Source organism: Punica granatum, chromosome 5 (genome assembly GCF_007655135.1).
Source record: "Punica granatum isolate Tunisia-2019 chromosome 5, ASM765513v2, whole genome shotgun sequence".
NCBI lineage: Eukaryota > Viridiplantae > Streptophyta > Magnoliopsida > Myrtales > Lythraceae > Punica > Punica granatum.
The window spans coordinates 7,699,742-7,719,076 of NC_045131.1; the positions used below are offsets into that span (position 1 = coordinate 7,699,742).

The 19,335-nt window shown below is 37.3% G+C and overlaps 2 protein-coding genes across 4 annotated transcripts; both read right to left on the reverse strand.

Annotated features, from left to right (window-relative positions):
* Window positions 1–71: 71 nt before the first annotated feature.
* Window positions 72–4,343, reverse strand: LOC116208543 (TOM1-like protein 6). Of its 2 annotated transcripts, none has more exons than XM_031542036.1 (9): window positions 4,023–4,343; window positions 3,596–3,670; window positions 3,189–3,287; window positions 2,733–2,846; window positions 2,169–2,329; window positions 1,964–2,045; window positions 1,806–1,891; window positions 1,407–1,718; window positions 72–1,263 (listed from the first exon to the last, which is right to left on the reverse strand). In XM_031542036.1, the coding sequence occupies exons 1-9, from the start codon at window positions 4,047–4,049 to the stop codon at window positions 453–455; spliced, it is 1,767 nt and encodes a 588-aa protein (XP_031397896.1). In that variant the 5' UTR covers window positions 4,050–4,343; the 3' UTR covers window positions 72–452. The 2 variants fall into 2 exon arrangements, with proteins under 2 accessions (XP_031397896.1, XP_031397895.1); XM_031542035.1 differs by having other exon boundaries at window positions 3,596–3,674.
* A 3,750-nt stretch (window positions 4,344–8,093) lies between these two features.
* On the reverse strand, window positions 8,094–15,310 carry LOC116207685 (protein LURP-one-related 15-like). 2 transcript variants are annotated; one of them, XM_031540750.1, is made up of 3 exons: window positions 10,855–11,357; window positions 9,074–9,301; window positions 8,094–8,555 (listed from the first exon to the last, which is right to left on the reverse strand). In XM_031540750.1, the coding sequence occupies exons 1-3, from the start codon at window positions 11,119–11,121 to the stop codon at window positions 8,409–8,411; spliced, it is 642 nt and encodes a 213-aa protein (XP_031396610.1). In that variant the 5' UTR covers window positions 11,122–11,357; the 3' UTR covers window positions 8,094–8,408. The 2 variants fall into 2 exon arrangements, 1 of the variants encoding a protein (XP_031396610.1); XR_004156958.1 differs by lacking the exons at window positions 8,094–8,555; window positions 10,855–11,357 and adding exons at window positions 14,479–14,524; window positions 14,609–15,310 and having other exon boundaries at window positions 9,164–9,301.
* Between the last annotated feature and the right edge of the window lie 4,025 nt (window positions 15,311–19,335).

The window sequence follows — 19,335 nt, forward strand, 5'->3', positions numbered from 1 at the left end:
AGAAGTTGTCGACAACAAACAATGATGTGAACAGATTGTTGTCCAGCAATAGAATTGTTTGTCCACCAGAATAGAGAACATTCTCAAATTTTCCGACCATTAAAGAAAAAAGTTACCAAGAGCAGTTTTGGTCGGCAACAAAAGAAACATTGTGGACAACAAAAGCCAATCGCCAATGCAACAAATCGATGGATCAAGTGCTCCACAAATCGTAAATGTCTGGATTTTGTGCAGCGAAACCATCCGAACGTATCAGAGCAAATCATTTACAGCTGTCACTTGGGGGAGTTCAATTCATTATAGCATGGGCTGGCTATCAGGAGACGCATTCTGGTCAACAATCCTTCAAACCCTATCTTCTGCTTCTGCCGAAGCTCCAGCTTTTAACAGAATTGGGATTCAATTTTTGTACACATTCCTACGCAATCAGAAGAGGTAACTTTCTGCCTGTTTCACCTCCACCCACCAACCCTATTTTGCCCAGAAATGCCTGACAAGCTCGAGGTTGATGTACCATTTCCCGTCTTATTTCCTTTGTCTCCATTACCGAGCACGTTGAGATCTTCAAACAACCTGTATGAAGGAACGTAGGGTTTTTGACCTGTTGAAGATGGGGCAGACGCAGGACCTGCAGTAACACTTGTCCTGTTATTTACTAGAGGCGGGTTGATGTTTGGAAAAGGTCTCCCCCCTTCAATTGAGGTTTGAGACGACCCCTGCCCTCCAGCAAATCCAAATGGACGAGCTGACATGGGCAGAGACTGCTGATTATCCAAAGAGCTCAAACTGGATGCCCATGGTGGAGGAGGGTACCCATAATTGTTCTGAGGATACTGAGGTTGCATGCGTGTCTGCTCCAAAGGTAGCGCCCGTGGTTGCATTTGTTGCTGAGCCCACGGGGCAATGTAACTGCTATAAGCAGCCTGTCCGGGAATATCAAAATTTGGCTGGGAACTGTATGGATTTGCCTGCCCGTTTGAGGAATTGGGTATAGTGTGCACACTTTGGTTGGAAGGGGGAGTACTAGGAGGATCCTGAGAAGAGACGGAGGTAGTTGTGAGGGCAAGACTTAGAAGGTCAATCATGTCCTGCTCCTTTGTAGTCCTAACAGGTGGAGGCAGATCTGTCAAAACCAAGGCCTTTGAGGTGGCAGTAGTTGGGGCATCTGGCGTCGGAATACGAATTTGATCGGCTGTTTCAGTTGATGTGGGACTCATAACGCTTCCAGTGAATGTACCTGGGGAAGCAGGTGATCTCGAATGCCTACATTAAAAGGGAAGAGTCCTCGTCAAGGAGGAAGAGAAAATGAAACTCCGAAAAAAGATGGTTTTATAGAACATGAGGGCATAAACTGATTGGTTATACGGTCAATATCCAATGTTGGTGCAAAGGAATCTGTTACTGACCTTCGAGCTAGCTGTGCAAAGTCATCGTCCTCTTCCTCCTCATCGACGAATCCCCTTGAGAAAGTGGCAGCAGGGGACTGGGGACTAACATTAGTTCTCGGGCTGATGTCTCTTTTGGTTTCACTCGGTTGGCTCCTCTTTTCAGCTGCTGGAGGGCTCAAACTCGTAGATTGACTCGACACTGTAGATTCAGAGGCAATATCTGTAGCCTGACTTGGAACCACAGAGCCATTGGCTATAGCATCATGCTTTGCGAGAGAGTTCTGCATAACATCAAGCAACTCGAGGCCTCGACCAAGAAGTTCCTCGTCCCTGCACCATGTCAAAATGTTATGACCAGTGCTTGAAACTTGTTAAATTACACTTAAGGAAAGAAAGTACTTGGGATTAGAGATTTACTCGGTTGTGGTAAGCATTTGCATTAGCTTCTTTTGGTTTGCACGACAGCGGTCAATAAGATCAACTACAATATCATCCTTCACAGCCTACAACCACAATTTATGAGTCAAAAACTACAGTGAATGCACGGAAAGGACTAACCATCTCAGGGCACCTACCGCTGCGTCACCGGGATTCATAGCCTGAAGCATGTCACTTAAGAGCTCCACAATATTCTGCATGGATTCCAATGTTGATGCACTACAGAGAATGTCAAAGAAAATGTCGAGATTGTATGTTTGACGTAACATGCATAAGGGAAATAACACCAATACATTGGGAAAGGCTGATAAAAAAAGCAGTGTCTACAGAATAAATCCTAACCTCAGTCTGTCTTTATCTGCTGCCATAGCTTCATCAAGTCTTCTCGACGAATTGGTTGGCATTCCATAACCTCCTTGAGCATGTGCGATAGGATGAGCAACAGGAGGCGTAAATATAGGAGCCACAGGTGATAAGCGTCTTGGGAATGTTACTCCAGAACGCTGTAAAAGAATGATCCTCCAATGAATATTGATGATGAACAAGCAACGAAAATACTGTTGTCTTGACATTTAAAAATTTTCCATCTTCCTAATAGTGTGTCATGAGTCATTCCATCTCAGATGCTACTACATAAGGAGAAAGGGCAGAATTGGGGTATCAACAAATGAAGGCTAACCTAAAGGAATGGCGCTCAGATCCGGATCCTAATTTTAAGCATTATTGCTGAAATTGAAATTAAGTAGGCTGCTGAAAGAGATTTCCCTCCTCCCCCACTTTCTTTCTTTTAATCAAGCCGAAAGAGATTGCACTGGCAATGTTTCACTTAAGGCACAAATTAATTCTTAATTGTGTCTATTGGCAAAATTAACGGAGAAAGTATAGAGATGTCATCAGTGTGCTTACTCTTAATTCATCGTATGCATAGTAATATTGAGGATATTTTCCTCCTTGCCCGCCAAAAGCTTCCTGCCAAATATCTAATAGTGACAGAGTTTTATCCTGCACACTCATCTCTCTCTGCAACATAAGTTCAACAAGGTAACATGGCCATGAGAAGATTTCTCACATTCAACATAAAACGCTCTCAGGAGAAATTGCTCATCGGTCGCTAGATTTTTTAAACGTATAGTCTAGTATTTCAAGTTGATAGAACCAGCAGAACTAACCATAATACTCTCCAACATTTTCAGTTTCAGCAACATGATATGTAATGGTTTTTTTTTTTTTCCGTGACTTGAATTGTTGACAACATAGGTATGAGCAATATTACTTTTATAGGGATTCATTCTGATAAAAGTAATATGTTTGCTAGATGCTAACAGCAAAGCAGTAAACAGGAAGAATTTCTCAAGTACTCACCTTTTTCTTTACAATTTTGACCATTTCCTCGAGTATATTCCTCTCCACAATTTGAAAATGGATATAATCACCACAGTTATTCACCATGGCCTCCAAAAGCTGCAGAAAAGATGCTTCTCTTTCAGGATAATAAACTGTGTAGTGGCTCATTTGAAAATGAACCCGGTTCTTCCCACACTGAATATTTGCAATATATGCATGACAAAGAATAAGATAAACGGCAGAACACTATCTAGTCATGTCTCTCAAACAAGCACCTATATTTCCAACTCGCAAGCTTGTAAATCAGAATTACATAGGTGGTATCTGGTTTGATCAATTATTCATTCGGAAACTACGAATGAGACCCATAGATTCATTGCATATTAATCAACTGAAGCCCAAAAGAGAAAAGTCATCGAAAGTACCGTCAGAGCAAGGAATTGAACTCTAGGATTCTTATGCTGTAGCCTTTTCTTCACTGCTTTTAAGACATCTCTAGCCTGCCTGAGCAATGGGAAGGTGTACACATCAGGACCGTAATTCGAAAGCAAAATTGAAGCAACCGGCAAAAATCTCTCTTTAATAATACAGAAGCAGATTGAGAGCAGACTGCGGAGAGTTTCGTCTCCCTCAGCAAATGAGGAAATTAATGACAGAAAATTTCAATCAACAAATTATGGCATGAACATCAAACGCTCGAAGATGCACATAATTCAGCAAAAAACATAATCATCAATGGATAAATTCAACGTCGAGCAGAGCTGACAGTCCAATACATGCAAAACCTAGAAGCTCCTCTCCTCGTGATGGAACCGGGAACGGCACTCGAGTAAGGAAAACGGCTCGGATTACCCGGGATAAGTGTTGACGAAATCGCATATGTCGATGTTCATAGTCCAGTCAGGGTTGATCAGAAGGTCGCTCGTCGCCTTCTCCACTCGGACCGTAGCTGAGGAAGACGAAGCTGACAACATCCTTTCTCAGGAGACTGCTCCACTTCCGCCGGAGTTCAGCTCCTTGGCTTCTCCGTCCAGCCGAAACCCTAGCGAGAGAGAGAGAGAGAGGGAAGAGTGGGAGAAAGGCCTTCGGAGTTATATGCTGAATTGCAGTCAACCGCAAGCTGCCTTCATCCAAAACGAATCATCCCCTCCCTCCTTTTCACCGCCCCCCGCTCTCTCTCTCTCTCTCTCTCTCTCTCTCTCTCTCTTCCCTTTTCTGCTATGATATGACTCCTTTTCAACGAAACCCCACGCGCCTCCCGCTATTTTTGAGTGCCACGCGCCGCCCGGACGGCCGGTCGCCGGATTTCTTTCTATTATCTATCTGCAAGGAAAATAAAAAAATTCGCCTAAAATTATATTCATATTCATATTCATTCAGATTAAATTAAATTTAATACACTATTTTAACTTATTGAAACATGCTACATATGATTGTTCCTAATATATCTACGCTAATATTCCGCCTTCAATCAAATATGTGAACTATATAATATTTCAGGATTAAATGACGTTTAATAAACCAAAAATATTTTTGAAAAACAGATATAAAATTAAAGAAAATGTGAAATTTGTTAGGGAATATAAAATTGGACCTACTCACAGGTCAATTCAGCATCTTAGGCCTACCTTGATACACCAAATCGGTAACACAATCTTGATGATATATTCCATCCATAATTATGAATACAAATATCTAGATACATGTTTCCTACGATCTTTATAAATACCCTAAAAATTAAGCCTCTACTCAATAAAATAATTTATTATTTTAAAATCTCTATAAAATTATATAGGAAAGTTTATGAAGAAACGAAGAAACCAAAAAAAAAAACTAATCAATAATTTAACACATCGAGCAAAGGAGATTCCGAACTCTCTTTTAGCTTATTAAAAATATAGCATATAGTATGGATATAAATATAGATATATAAAGATAGTAATGATGTAGATATAGATACAACGTAATGTCACTTTTTTTTGGGGGGGGGGGTTTGTTTTACAATATAATGTAGTCTTTTATATTATATTCTACTAATATTAATTATTATATACTATTGATAACTTCTTATGCAAGTTAATATATATGGATAACTGAATTAAACCGAAAATAAGAACAACAGAAGGCGGAATGAAAAGAAAGACGCTCGAACGCTGTGATTTTGATAATTAAACTGCATATTGATATTATATATATATATATATATATAGATAAAGTCCTAACCCAAGAGATTATAAAAGAAAAAGAATTGCAATTTTAGGATAAAGAAAGAAAGATAAGCACGGAACATGAAGAAATTGTCATAATTCAGTCAGTATAAGAGTTCGATTATGACTATACGATAAATTGGGATTACCTGCCGGAAGGGACGATGGATGTCAATGTCAGGTCCCGCGCCAGCAATTTTTTCTTTGTTTTGTTATTATGCCTTCCACTCCACTCATGCCCTAAGCATAATAAGAAACTAGTTTTCTATCCCGTGTGTCCCACGGGTTCGCTTTCATATATTCCTATATCATTTTGTATTGTAATTATTTACATGCATAAAGTTTTCTGATAAAAAATAATAAAAATTTTCAATTATTAATTATAATAAAATGTTTATCTTAACATCTCTTTGTTAACAATTAGAGTAAATTAATAATTTTTTTTGCCACATAGCGAGTTAATTATTATTATAATAATATTTTGAAACTACTTATTTCAATTGGTATGCATCATCATATTTTTGTTAATTATCAATATAGATTGACATATATTAAGTTTAGTAATTAGAATAAACTTCATTTTACTCTTTTTTTAAACAACATTTATGATTTTATTATTTTTAAAATTTTATTTTATTTATGAGTTTAAACTCATAGCGCTATATCATAATATTTTTCGTATATAAGACCATAACTTTTTTAAAAATCATATTTTTATTTATGACCTTAAGACATTTATATATAATTAAATGATCAAATTACATCAATTTTGCATGGTTCAATATATATTTTGCAACAAATAGTTCCAATTAGTAAGCATTATATTATGTGTTTTTTTAATAGTAAGTATATTAAAAAGATTTGTTGTAGATGATGGTAAGTTCATATATATATATATATATATATATTTACTTCATTATCCATTTTTAAATGTGCAAATATTTTGGCATCTTTTGTTTGATTTTTTTTATATTATCATAAATTCATAAACAATAATAAAATCCTTAATCTTATATAGAAATTAGGTTAACATACATACAATTAAATAAATGAAATTCTCTTAAATTTTTAAAATTATGTTCACTAATGAAAAATCATTTATTAATATATGAGTCAATTTTAATTCTATGACCAAAAGTTCGTAGAACTAGTGATTTGTTGTTATTTTTTAGATATATATATATATATATATATGAAAAACTATTTATTTTTTAGTGTTCTATTTTTGTATTTTACGGATTCCATCTTTTCATACATTTATTTCATTTATATAATAATTATATATATTTTTAAAAAATTTGATTATTAAGAATCATAAAAATATCAACAATAGTTTAAAATTTTACACAATAATTTTTGAATAATAACCTTTGATGAAGTTGGACTAATTAATTTATTCAGATTTTTTTGAAATTTCTCTTACAAATTTGATTTATACATTTTTATACTCAATTTTATATATTTTAATTTCTTTCACACGCCAATAGTATATGATTTAGTCTTATATGATCGATTAATTGTTTTTTTCAATATAAGTTATATAATAATATCCCATTAAATATTTTACTATTATATAATTACAAATTGACAATTTTAACCTTACTAACTATGATCCTATTTAATGTAAAATGAAATGAATTTTACTATATATATATATATATATATATAAAATATGGATGGATATGGATTAGATAAGCGTAATCGGATGCCAATGAGCGATGAACCTCACGCTTGTCATATCCGATACCGATGGGAAAAGATGATACCATGTTTTGGCGGACCACCACCGACTGACTACCCGATGCGAGATTTTGTTGGTATCGCTTCATCGTTAGCATGGGATTGAGTTCTGACAATACGAAGTATGTTCTGAATGAATGACATTAAAGTAATAAAAGCAAATCTGTGGGTCACATCCCTTTCTAGTAGTCGGATCAGAAAAGCAGAGAGAATGTTTACGATTATCAACTATCAATATGGATTGATTCAAATATCTCGATGTTTAAATAAGATCAAATAAGATCTCGAGTTAGAGTTTTATGAATGGAAAAAATCTATAATTGGAAGTGTTTTAGCCCTTAATGGGCCGATATAACTCGAATTCGTTAGGTTTCTTGACACTAAAATATACACCGAAAAATTTATTGCACTACAGACCTAATGAGTACATCGTCATTACAATATGTTTTACGACTTCCAAGGTGATGTACATTATCTTTTCTATATGATATAATTCTGAGTCGAAAGGTTCGTTGGAGAAACGAAACAAAAATACGAGCGACGTGACCTGATGGAAAATTCTACCTTCCGTCTTGAATATAATCCAGAGGCAACATTTTCCTCCTCGATCATTCGGGAAGAAAGTACACATTAGCTGTCACTAATAATCACGTGCACTTCACAATCATACCATCAATGAATCCGCGGGACCATCATTGACATTCCGGTATTCCAATGATTCATCACTAATCCCGATTATTCGTCTTAAGGACGGACGAGTCACGATGGAGTAGGGTAGGGTACAGGGTCGGCTGCTCCTACTGTCCATTCAGGGGACCGATCATAGAAGGTTGATCGGTTAGTCGCAGAATATGCGTGGACGAGGAAATTTCTGTATCATGTCTTGTGAAGTGTATCTTTTTTCAAGTTCTCTCTCTAGCAGAAGAGAAACATGGAATGCTGGAAAACCGGAAAAGGGGAAACTAAAGACATTCAATGCAGAAAAAGAGAAGATCGCATAGTTCAATATTATATTTCTTGGGAGACATTATCCTGGAAAATCAAACTCCAGAGCATATTAAGCAAGAATACATGGACCTAATCTCGACCGATCTGGAGAAGCTTACAAGTGCACGAGCCACCTCATATTATCAAGCAGGATAAGCTAAGCAGATTCTCTTCTTCCCTGTATAGTCTCAGATGGCACGGGGTACAACTTATGCCAAAAAAGAAACAAAGAAAAAAAGAAAAAGAATAAGAAAAATCAATGTTATACCACAACTTAAGAAGGAAATTTTACCCGTTAAGAACTTTAATCATCGTTGTCCTTGTCCTCATTGATCTCTTCAAGAATCACGATCAGTGCAGTGATGAAGGCACGGTCGATGTTAGGGTATACTGTCACAGAGAAGGTATCCTTCCCGAGGACAACCTTCTGCACCGTGTGTTTTGTATGCATCTGCATAATTCAATTTCAATAAGAGAATCAAGGGAGAACTTCTACAGAAGATGGAAAACCAAGGGAAACAAATGGGTGAAAAAGAGAATATTGGTCGCTCCTTTTTAATTTCAAATTATACAAGGGCTATCTTTAAAAAACAATGAATTCTTCGCTCTTGCAAGGTCTCATTTAGCAAAGAGACTTCAAAAGACTATATTGGCGGATGCCGGATCACTGTATCCAACTTTAATGTTCAGTCATTGGAAGTGGGCTGCTATGCGAACAGGACTGAACTGGCTGCCACACGAACTATTCCAAATTGAACGTCCATTGAACCAACTGGACCCAAATCACATGATTGTATAAATCCTAGATTTCTGATATAAATAGTGAGATCGTTCCAAACATATAAATTTCTCCAATTGATTAGACCCATAGCAATGCCTGGAAGACTAAAGCCTATCCAGATGTCTGATCCCTCTACTTTTGGGTCTTTAATAGTTGGGACTGATTGTGATCTTAAGGACTATATTTACCTGAGCAATGACCATGGAACTGTCCCCAGCATATATGGTGCATGATCTCTCTAACCAGCTCCCTTCAACCTTAAAGTTGGGAACATCTTCTTTCGTGTTAGCAGCAAGGAACACATCTAACTCGGTCTTGTACTGGATTAAGGATGATTTCTTGGCACTGAAAAGCAAATCCTCAGAGTCCGAGCTTTCTCCCCTGAAAACTTGCCATCGCCGGTGTGCTGTTAATTTCTGAATCAGAAAAATACAAGCAACATTTATTTCTTAACGAGGTTTGTAGATACTTGTTATTCAGATCAGACAAGAAACTACAAACAACTTTCATAATATATATGGGACTGACTAATCACCAAAACTCAAGCAGCAAATTCCCTATTTGTAATGGAAGTATGAGCTATCAGTTATCATTAATTGCATTGTATTATATGCATGTGTTCCAGCACAAAATGAAGGCACACATACTCTGAAGAATATCATATAGGTTCATGAATCTCATTTAGCAACAGGTTGTGTAAAGCCAGTCCAAGGCCGTACTTGGCTCTGTTCGTGAATTTGTAGATGGCAAGCGATGATCCCATACACATAGTCATAACTGGTGTGTTAAAACGAAGTTGTCGCTTTCTTTTCTAACAATGATCTAAGATTACGATTTGGCTGCAGAATAATCAAGTTCAACAACTGAAGATAGTTACATCTCCAACGACCCTCATTACCCATAGAAGGTATAAAGAGATCTGGAGTTTTAACCAATGCATGCCACTATGAATATATTTTTCTTTTCATCAGCAAAAGAAAGAAAAGTACAGTGGTTGCTCCAGGATTTAATTAGTTCAGGCACGAAACTGCAACTCTCCCCTCTTAAATCAAAGCAAAAAGTAGCAAAAGAAGCATAGTTGCCTCACTGAAGAAACATTGCATCGATTGCGTGACTTAGAGAACGAAACAACGAAAATGAACTTGTAAATATCAGTTTCTGCACATTCTGCCATTGAAATGATATCATTCTCATCAGTATATCCACCATTTAATGTTCCCACATCTCTTTACGCTAATGTTCATGGCTCGAAACAACTCCTTCCATTAGCCAAGTTTGTAAGCACATTTTTGGAGTAATTTAAACTGGAGATATACACCCATTAGATCCACAGACAGAGTAGACACGAACAGCCAAGCAAAAAGAGTTCACAAGGGTACAGAATCTCCCCAGATACAGAAAAATGTTTGTTTATTTTAGGGAAAAAAAAAAACCTACGAAAGAGCTAATCGTGGGGCCGGTTCCAAAAGGCTCGGAACTGTTGGATGGGGGACTATTCCCCCTCCAGGCCTCCTGACTGGTCCGACCTTAGGACCATAAGATTTCCTGGTAAAAAGCTTCCGGAACTGCGACTAGAACCGATGGATGGTATCGGTAATTTGTGGAAAGCGACTCCTCAATGAATTTCATTTGTTTATTTATTAATGACAAATGAAAAATGCTTGATACCATTTGAAGATACATATGTCTTTTTCAAGGTGGTCTTGTCCTGTTCTAACACGCTCTGTCCCAAAGGTTTGGCTCCCCACTTCCCTTAATATGATTCATTCATTCCGACATCGAGTAAACTAAACTTGCAGCATTACACCATCTGCTTAATCCTTATGATCTAATGAAATGCAAAAATAGAATTGGAAATCTCAAAAGCACTGCAAGCCATTACAAACGCATTAGACGACAGAGCAGAACTTATCTATATAAGCAATGAGTGGAGGATGAGGGAGGCGTTGGGGACGGGGTGTCGGGATACCTTCTGGCGAAGAGTGGCGACGGGGTGGCCGGCGGCGTCGAGCAGGACGCGCCGGTCGTGGAAGCTGAAGTGAGCGCCCCGCACTCTGAAGACAGTGTTGTCGTCGACGTCTGTAACGAGGAAATTGCCGTCGGTGACAGCGATGAGCTTCCGGACGATGGTGAGATCCACCACGTAGGGGACGCAGAAGGCGGAGCTGACAACCGCCACCGGCCGGGCCATCGCCGGGTAGCTCGACTCCGCCGCCATCATCAGAGACTTGGCCATCCGCGATCGCCGCAATGCGACAGCCAGCCCAGCTGAGAGAGTGGCTCAAACTTACTTTACGGATGGGGATTTTGAGCTGATTTCGTTGACTTCTGGGATTGACTTTGTACACGTGGAGGGCCCATAACGTGCCACGAGTGCATGGACCCACCCAACCCAATCTACTTGATCATGGATCCGACTACTCTTCTATCGTGCATGATAGGAAGTCGCATCGCGTTCGTCTAATTAATGGCCTGTATTTGATAATTTTAAGGGCTTCAGGTTCTTGTCTCATCCGTGACAACATCAACGTATGACTTTCACACTTGCTTGTACATATCCGTGTACTTAAACATTCGTCTTCAATGAATCATATATTCTTTTGCTCATGCAAAGGAGAAAAAATAAATTGACGATGAGGTTTGGACTTCCGCACTCTGAGTCTACTACTAAATACGAGTTCACACTTGGATTTTCACTAGTATATATGAGTATGCATAGACGTGTAAGACCCGCTCTATTATAATATTAAACTTCTCATTGCACCGAAAAGTGATTTGGACATGCTACACTCAAATTTAAAACTCGGTTAAAAATTTAAAAGATCCAATTTGTGGAGCTGCTCTTGTTAGATACGAATGCCTCTTAGAACGGCAAATTCCGCGAGGACTTTCAGGAGAGCTTTGGTGGTTAGGGTTGTTATCGATCGAAGTGTCTCCACACATACTTGTATCTTCTATTGACTATAGTGAAGAAGATCCGTTGTGCCTCTTTTGCCCATGGACATACAACATATGCCACATTGCCAACATGAACAACGTACATCTCACATGTTCATCTCCTATCCCTCCTCTTTGTTTGTGAATCAGATTTATTCGTTCACTTTCTGGACACTTATAATATGGCGAATCCAACTATCTTATATACTTAGAATTTTTGTATGGGTTTTCCGACATATGAATCCAACTCTAAGCAGTCGGCTCCATCCTCCGATACCTGGGTGGGTTGGCTGCAGAGGGTGCCCAAGCGTGCGGTGGCCGGCAGCGACCCGAACCCTAGGCACCCCAGTTTCCTATTAAATATTTTTTATTTGTCCTTTTAATTTCTTAATGTGCAATGCGCATGTCATTTTTAATAATAGGCTATGACTAATTCAGGTCGAGAACTGGATCAGTCCCATTAAGGAATAAAATAATCGAGGAGCTCTAGAAGCATGCATACAAGCTCGTAATGAGGGACGTGATCTTGCTCGTGAAGGTAATGAAATTATCCGTGAAGCTAACAAATGGAGTCCTAAACTAGCTGTTGCTTGTGAAGTAATGAAAGAGATCAATTTTGAGTTTGAAGCAATGATTACTTTGTAATCCATTAATTTTCGTCCATTCTCTTAATTGAATTGTAATTCAACCAAATGCAATCTTTTACTAAAAGGATTTAGCCGAATACAAAGATGCTATTATAGATATGAGATGAAAGCAGAGATGATCGAGGGGTCTGGGGGTGACACTACCCCTTAAAATTTTGACATTATATGCTATCATAAGTTTTTCTTCTATATTCGTCCCCCCAACACGGGATAGTTTCTTTTAGTTATTTAATTTCTCTTTGATAGATCAAATGTATGATAGAAATCCTAATAATTAATAAAGTAGTACGGGTAATCTGACAATAAGTATTAAATCTGAAACATCTTGATTATTATGTGAAAGCGTGCGTTACTGCGCTACATCTTCTTTGATTAATTACAATACTCGAACCCAAGATTTGATTAAGGGAAGATGTGTTAAATTATCTAAACTAACTCACCCTGGCGCTAATTTTCATCATATATAGCTGAAGGGGTTATCTTATTTCTGGTCAAAGCTGTAGGGGTTCTCTTATTCATTGGAAAAATGAAAAACAAACGGAAAAACGAAAACACAAATTAAGGCACAGACAAGGTACAAGATATATTAGTTAATATAAGTCATATGGCTGCGACAGCCAAACCGTATATACCTTAACTTCTTCCTTCTCTGTGTAAATCTTTCGACAAAGTCCCACACAACGAGATTACAACTGAAAATATTCCCACGCAACTCCAGCTGCGTTTTGCGCCACTTCACGATCATTACCGATCTACCAAAAATGCCCTCGATTTGGAGAGCTTGAGAGAAGAAAAAGGGCGGCCAAAAAGGAGATTTTGTTCCGTGAGCCCCACATAAATTCTAGCTCGTGCAAAATACACGGACATGTCAGCACTCTGTTAGCCACTGTATCTCCGTCAATTTGCCATGTCAGATTCTTGGATGGAATCATGGATGGATGATAAATTGCGTGATATAATGAAAGTTGTGTATTTTACAAATAAAATTTTAGTTTGTGATAAAAAGTGGAAAATATGTAAAGCTTGTGATTTATTAGGTCATTTTCCCTAATGTTAATAGCTGCCTGGTCGGTATGTCTAGATGCGAGACATCCTAAACATAGTATGCTATTCGGGTTTTGCTTTGCATATATCTTCCCCAAAAGTTAAGCTAAGATACAGATATAGTAAGATATCAGTTGGTAAATGATCTTTAGGATGCGGTTATGGCATTGTTGTTCGGTCGGGGCTGATGATCGATAATTTCAGATGATGTTGTGCTAAGAGGATTAACAATGTCTAATTACCACTTTTATAAACCGATCCCAAATATTGAGGGCCGCCTCTATGAATTTCCAAGTATCCAATAATCTCATCGAACAAGATTTTCTTTTTCTTTTCTTTTTTTTTCTTTTTTCAATCATAGGGTATATATGGTCGTGTCTCATCACGTAATACCATAGGCATGAATATGCAAGAGCTAGAAAACTAAAGATTGATTGAGACCGGGGGACCACGGCCGCCATTGGGATAAGTCGTCTTCATTATTCAGATTATAGAATTGATATCACTCGTTTTCCGACATTGAAAATTCATAAGGCAAGTTGATGATCTATTGCTTGGCTCCCAAAGTAAAAGCCCCCACGGAAACTAGACTTTTTTTCCAGCTCATTTTTCTCCCCAGTACGTAAGATTTTCTACCGAAAACTACAATTCTGAAAATAAATGAAATAATTCGGCAGAAATATTATACGTACGCTAGATTTTAATTTGGAGTTTTTAATGAATCAGTTTGAATATATCAAATCTAAAATCTTTAGTCCAATATACACATTTAGCTCAAACCGCTCCATTTTCCGTTAGGTCCTTTTTTTTTTTTTTGGCCACCGTTAGGTCTGTTTATCGGGTGATAACATGGACATAATGAAAAAATGGCTAGTTTGGATGAAATGTATATAACGGACTAAATGTTTTAAAATCGATGTAACCAAATCGATTCATTTAGGACTCGAATTCAGAGTTTAGCGTACTTTATATGACTTTCGTTGTAATTATCGCTCCAGCGAATTAATAAACCTGCATAAGATATATAATATGATAAGTGTATTGTGTATAACTAAAATAATGGTTCAACTTTATTGTAATCTCATATACACATACCAATTGCTCATGACTCATAGGCACGCCCCGGATCCTTCTAGCTACGACAGCATATAATGTAAAGCCGAGAGAGAATCGATGAATAAGGTGCGAGGGTCACGATGGGGAAGAAGGGCACATGCACAAGATAAAATAATAACACCCAATTCATATGTTCCTAGAATGTGTAGATTTTCATGAAAACTGTTGCATACACATCCACAATAGCTCGATATAGCTGGTGCTAACATTAGAAATATATAAGGGATTATTTCATTCTTTCATCATCATAAAAAAAAAAGAAAAAAGAATAAATAGTATTTGTGAAAATATGAGAGGTTTTAATCAAAGAGAGGAAGTTGATCAGGATGAAGGGAAGTGAGAAAAAGGAGTTTTCTAGTTCCTACAAAAATGATCGAAATGATTGATCAAATGGGGGTATATATATATATATAATGTAAAATTAAATTTTACAAATAGAAATAGATTGTTAAATTACCATATGATGAAGTAATGTACTATTATGTAGATATATGCACGTGCCCTGCTTCTCCAGCGTGCTCTCTTCACACACCTTCTGTTCTTGTTCTTCTTATGATGAATATGATCATCAGTTCAAGCTCAGAACTCCGCAAGCTTGAACTGATAAGTATATATGCTATATGTCGTGATTAATGAAGCCTTGGCTGGCTTTTATATATGGAGGAGAGAAGAAATTGACGAGTACTCCCCCAGCCAACCAGAGCCAGTGTTTTTTTCTTTTTCTTTTTCCTTTTCGGATTTCCACCATATATGGTATTCGAAAGCCTAATAGATACTAAATGATCTATGTTCGAGCTGGATCATGCCCACTAAAGGATAAGCTATTTATATCGTGGATTTTCTCCATTCAAAAATTCACCCGAGATTTTGCTTGAGGAGAAGAGGCGTTGAACTATCTGAACTAATTCACGTTTTTTTTTTTTCCCTTTTGTTGGGCAATAAGGACCTTCTACGGTCATACATGCAGTAGATCGATCTATTAAATGGACAGAGCAAGAAGGATATCTATTATAACCTTGAAAAAGGAATAAAGATATAGTCGTAATGTAGACTTCGATTGACGATGTTAACTCGAATTCGGATCATTGATTGTCATCCCTCGTTGGGAACGTCACACATTATTTTCTTGGCACGATCCAAACTTTTGTTTATCTGTGGGTTTATAAATAATTTGGTTCAATCGACAGTAATTGGATGACTGATTGTCATTTTTACTAGACCCGGACATGCTCATATTGTCATTTCGAGTGAGTCTAGTTAGATGCTTTTCGACGAGGATCTTATGATTCTTGTCCCATAATCTTACCTTTCCCCTATCCAAATTTCACTTTTGGAAGACAAATCAATGCGAGTGTTTTAGACGCAAATCCAGTTGAAAAACTCTTACATTTGACTGTGCCTTGATGGCTATACGGGGATCTAGATCATGATTAATTAACTGATTAAATCATGCTTTAGTTCTAGTCAACAAAATCTTGTTTTTGTGAGTAACAAATCAAAGGTCAATTTTCATCAGGTAAAACTGAAAATTTCTAAGGACGGATGTGCCAGTCATGGTTGTTAGAATCGCGATTCGAATCGTAGAATCTTACGATTCTACGATGCAAGGGGTGGTTACCGATTCCGATTCCATGGCATGAATCGGAAAGATAGAATCGTGACTGAATCGCGATTCGAATTGCAGAATCGTAGAATCAGACCGATTCTACGATTCTAGTTTCAACCCAAAGTCATATGCCCCCTCTCTCTCCCCCTCATCTTTCTCATTGTGCAACAATATTGCTCATCGGTTCTCTTATTTTATGAAAAGTTTAAAACTTGTCTCCTGACTGTAAGTGATAGGGATTTTGAAATTTTCTGGAACTGTTTCGAATTGAGTTCCGGCCAATTCCTGATTGTCGTATGGTTTGAGATGATTTAGGCTGAAATTTTTTTGACTTTTTTAGATGCAAAGATGATTACAAGAAGGAATAGACCAAGAAGAAGTTAGGGAGAAAAAACAACTTCGCCTATAATATCCGTGACCACGGTACTATGTCAATTTTCATTTGAGGTTTATCATCGTAATAAAAAAATTTCATTTGAGGTTATTGTAGTGGGAGCGCTCTCTCGTGAAAACTAAGCACCATCTGATTTTGACGAACGAAATAGAAAGCAACAAGATTTATCATTTGATTTGGTGTGTATATATATATATATGTTGTTTTTTTAATTTTAGGTAGAATCTTACGATTCACGATTCGATTCTACGATTTACGATTCCACGACTCTCAACCGATTCTAGGTAGAATCGCGATTCTGACAACCTTGGTGCCAGTCATATAGTCGAATGATGGCAATATCGCGGCCTTCTGAGACCATCTTCCATTCTTTTATTATGTAACGCCTCTCTTTGGTGCGACTAGCATATATAAGCACTAATAAAATCTCCATTTGGTTTTGTAACCTCAGATAAACATCCATATTTTTATGTGAGGAAGTTAGCACGCCAACAGCGGGACTACTCGAGCTATATCATGCCCTACATCTGCCGCATCCAGACATGAGATGCACAATAACATTAACATTGCAACTAGCAAAAAAAAAAAAATTGTCTAAGTAGTGTGTAACAATTTTTGGCCCTCCTACTTAATCGCGTCGACACTCGTATGGAGGCAACATATTATCGAACTTTTAATTTTCCAATGACTATGCCTATCAACATTCCTAACGTTTGAAACAACAATTTGTTTGTGCGGCTCGTTGACAGGGCTTCCACTTATTTACACTGATGGCGACGTAACCAACAAAAAGCCAATTAAGTAATTTGAATCTAATTGGAAAGGTCAAATCAAATGAGCTGTACGATCTCCTTTTGAGATATCATCACAAACTCGACTTACAATTCCTCCAGATGTAGTGTCAAATATAGAAGGTTAGTCGGCATCATCACTTTTTGATTTACAAGTGAAAAAAAGGAAATAATTGACCCGAGATGTGGTACAATTGCAAATTGCACGCTCCATATGGCCGGTATTACTTGCAATGCAGGGAGTGCTAAATTCACTGGCCAGAGCCAGCCCGAGTCGATATATACCTAAACTAATAATAGTCTTGCTTTATAAGTTGAAAATATCTAGTGATCTAATTACCGAAAAATAAGTATTAGAATATAAGAAATTAATTGCTTCATTACACATATTGAAAGTAGAAAAAGACTTTAGTGGTAGTGGCTAATGAGGCGATCATCCAGCATAATTTTTTTGGAGCTGGTAAAGTTGCCATTAGACTGCAATTCTTAATGCAAAGGAACAAACCAGATAGAAGCAAAATCCATGACAGTAACTAAAGAAGATTTTTCTCTTATTTAAATTGGTTTTTATATGACAATCATGTATACTGTTTACTCCAATCACATCATAGATAATTTATATACATAACATACACATTTCATATAGCCTTCACCTCATATATATTGAAACCACAAATTAATGTCCAAAAAACTCGAGACTCTAGTTAAATTAATTCGGTGAATACTTGTGCTACTTAACATTTACATCTTATAAAAGTGACTTCTCAGCTAACCATATGCAAACCATGTCCATCGAGAGTTCCGATTATCATGGTACTACTACTGCTCGAATAATCTATGACCCGTAATGAGGAGAAACTAACTAATCTGTCTCTCTCCAAACTTCATCTTAATAATGTTTCACTACGTGACCTTGTAATATCCATATCAACTAAGAGTATATGCCATTCTTGATTTTTATGAAAAAGATGAGACATATCAATTCAGTGGGAAAGCATAGAGGGAATGTATGATTAATTTATTAATTATGATATGATTAAATTTTTAATTGTTATAATTGGTGAGTTGTCTCATCAGTGGAAAATCATAGAGGGAAAGATCACAATGGATGTGCTTATACATTTGTCTCACCTCTCCTGGGGATTATAATGTAGACTGCAGATTTCTCAAATAGGTAACTACTCGACTTTACGAATATCTAATGATATGTATGGCCCTAATTTTAAGTTTGATTAGATGCTTCCTCAGTCCATTATTAGGCCTATTTTGATGTTGATCCTTTCATCCCGTGACACAACTTGTCGGGAATCCAATCGGATGCACAAATAATAATGTAGGTTAATTAATTTATATGTGAACAATGGGTTCTGTGACCTAGACGTTCCGATTCCTTATAAGGGGAAAAAAATTAATTCTGGATGTGAAATATTTCACATGATGTGGTCTAGGTCGATTTACATTGAACAAAAATCTCTTTGTCGATCTTGTTGAGTAGCAATAGCAAGAAGGTTCACACAAGAGATTATTTTTCGAACATCTACGAAACTAGACTGACTATAGTGTTCCTTCCCCTTCAGTGTACACGTGCTTATGAGTTACGCTAACAAATATAGCTTTTGACATTTTGTTCGATCGAGCTGGATCAGGTCAGTGTACTTTGTCAGCCCTTTCAAATTTTTGTTCTTCGTATAGCTTGGTCTACGATCCGGGAAGTTCCAAAATGGAAGCAAGAATGGTTGCAGATTGCACGAGGGAAGCTTAGCACCAACAAAACATTATCCGGATATCTAATTTCAAGCTGAGGAAAATATTAACCGGGAGAAATCGGAATGTTTTGGATTCGATTCTTGTCGGTAGATTAATTTATATCTCTTTGTTTCCCATTCGTCTTGGTCTCAATCAAGCTTTGCAAAGG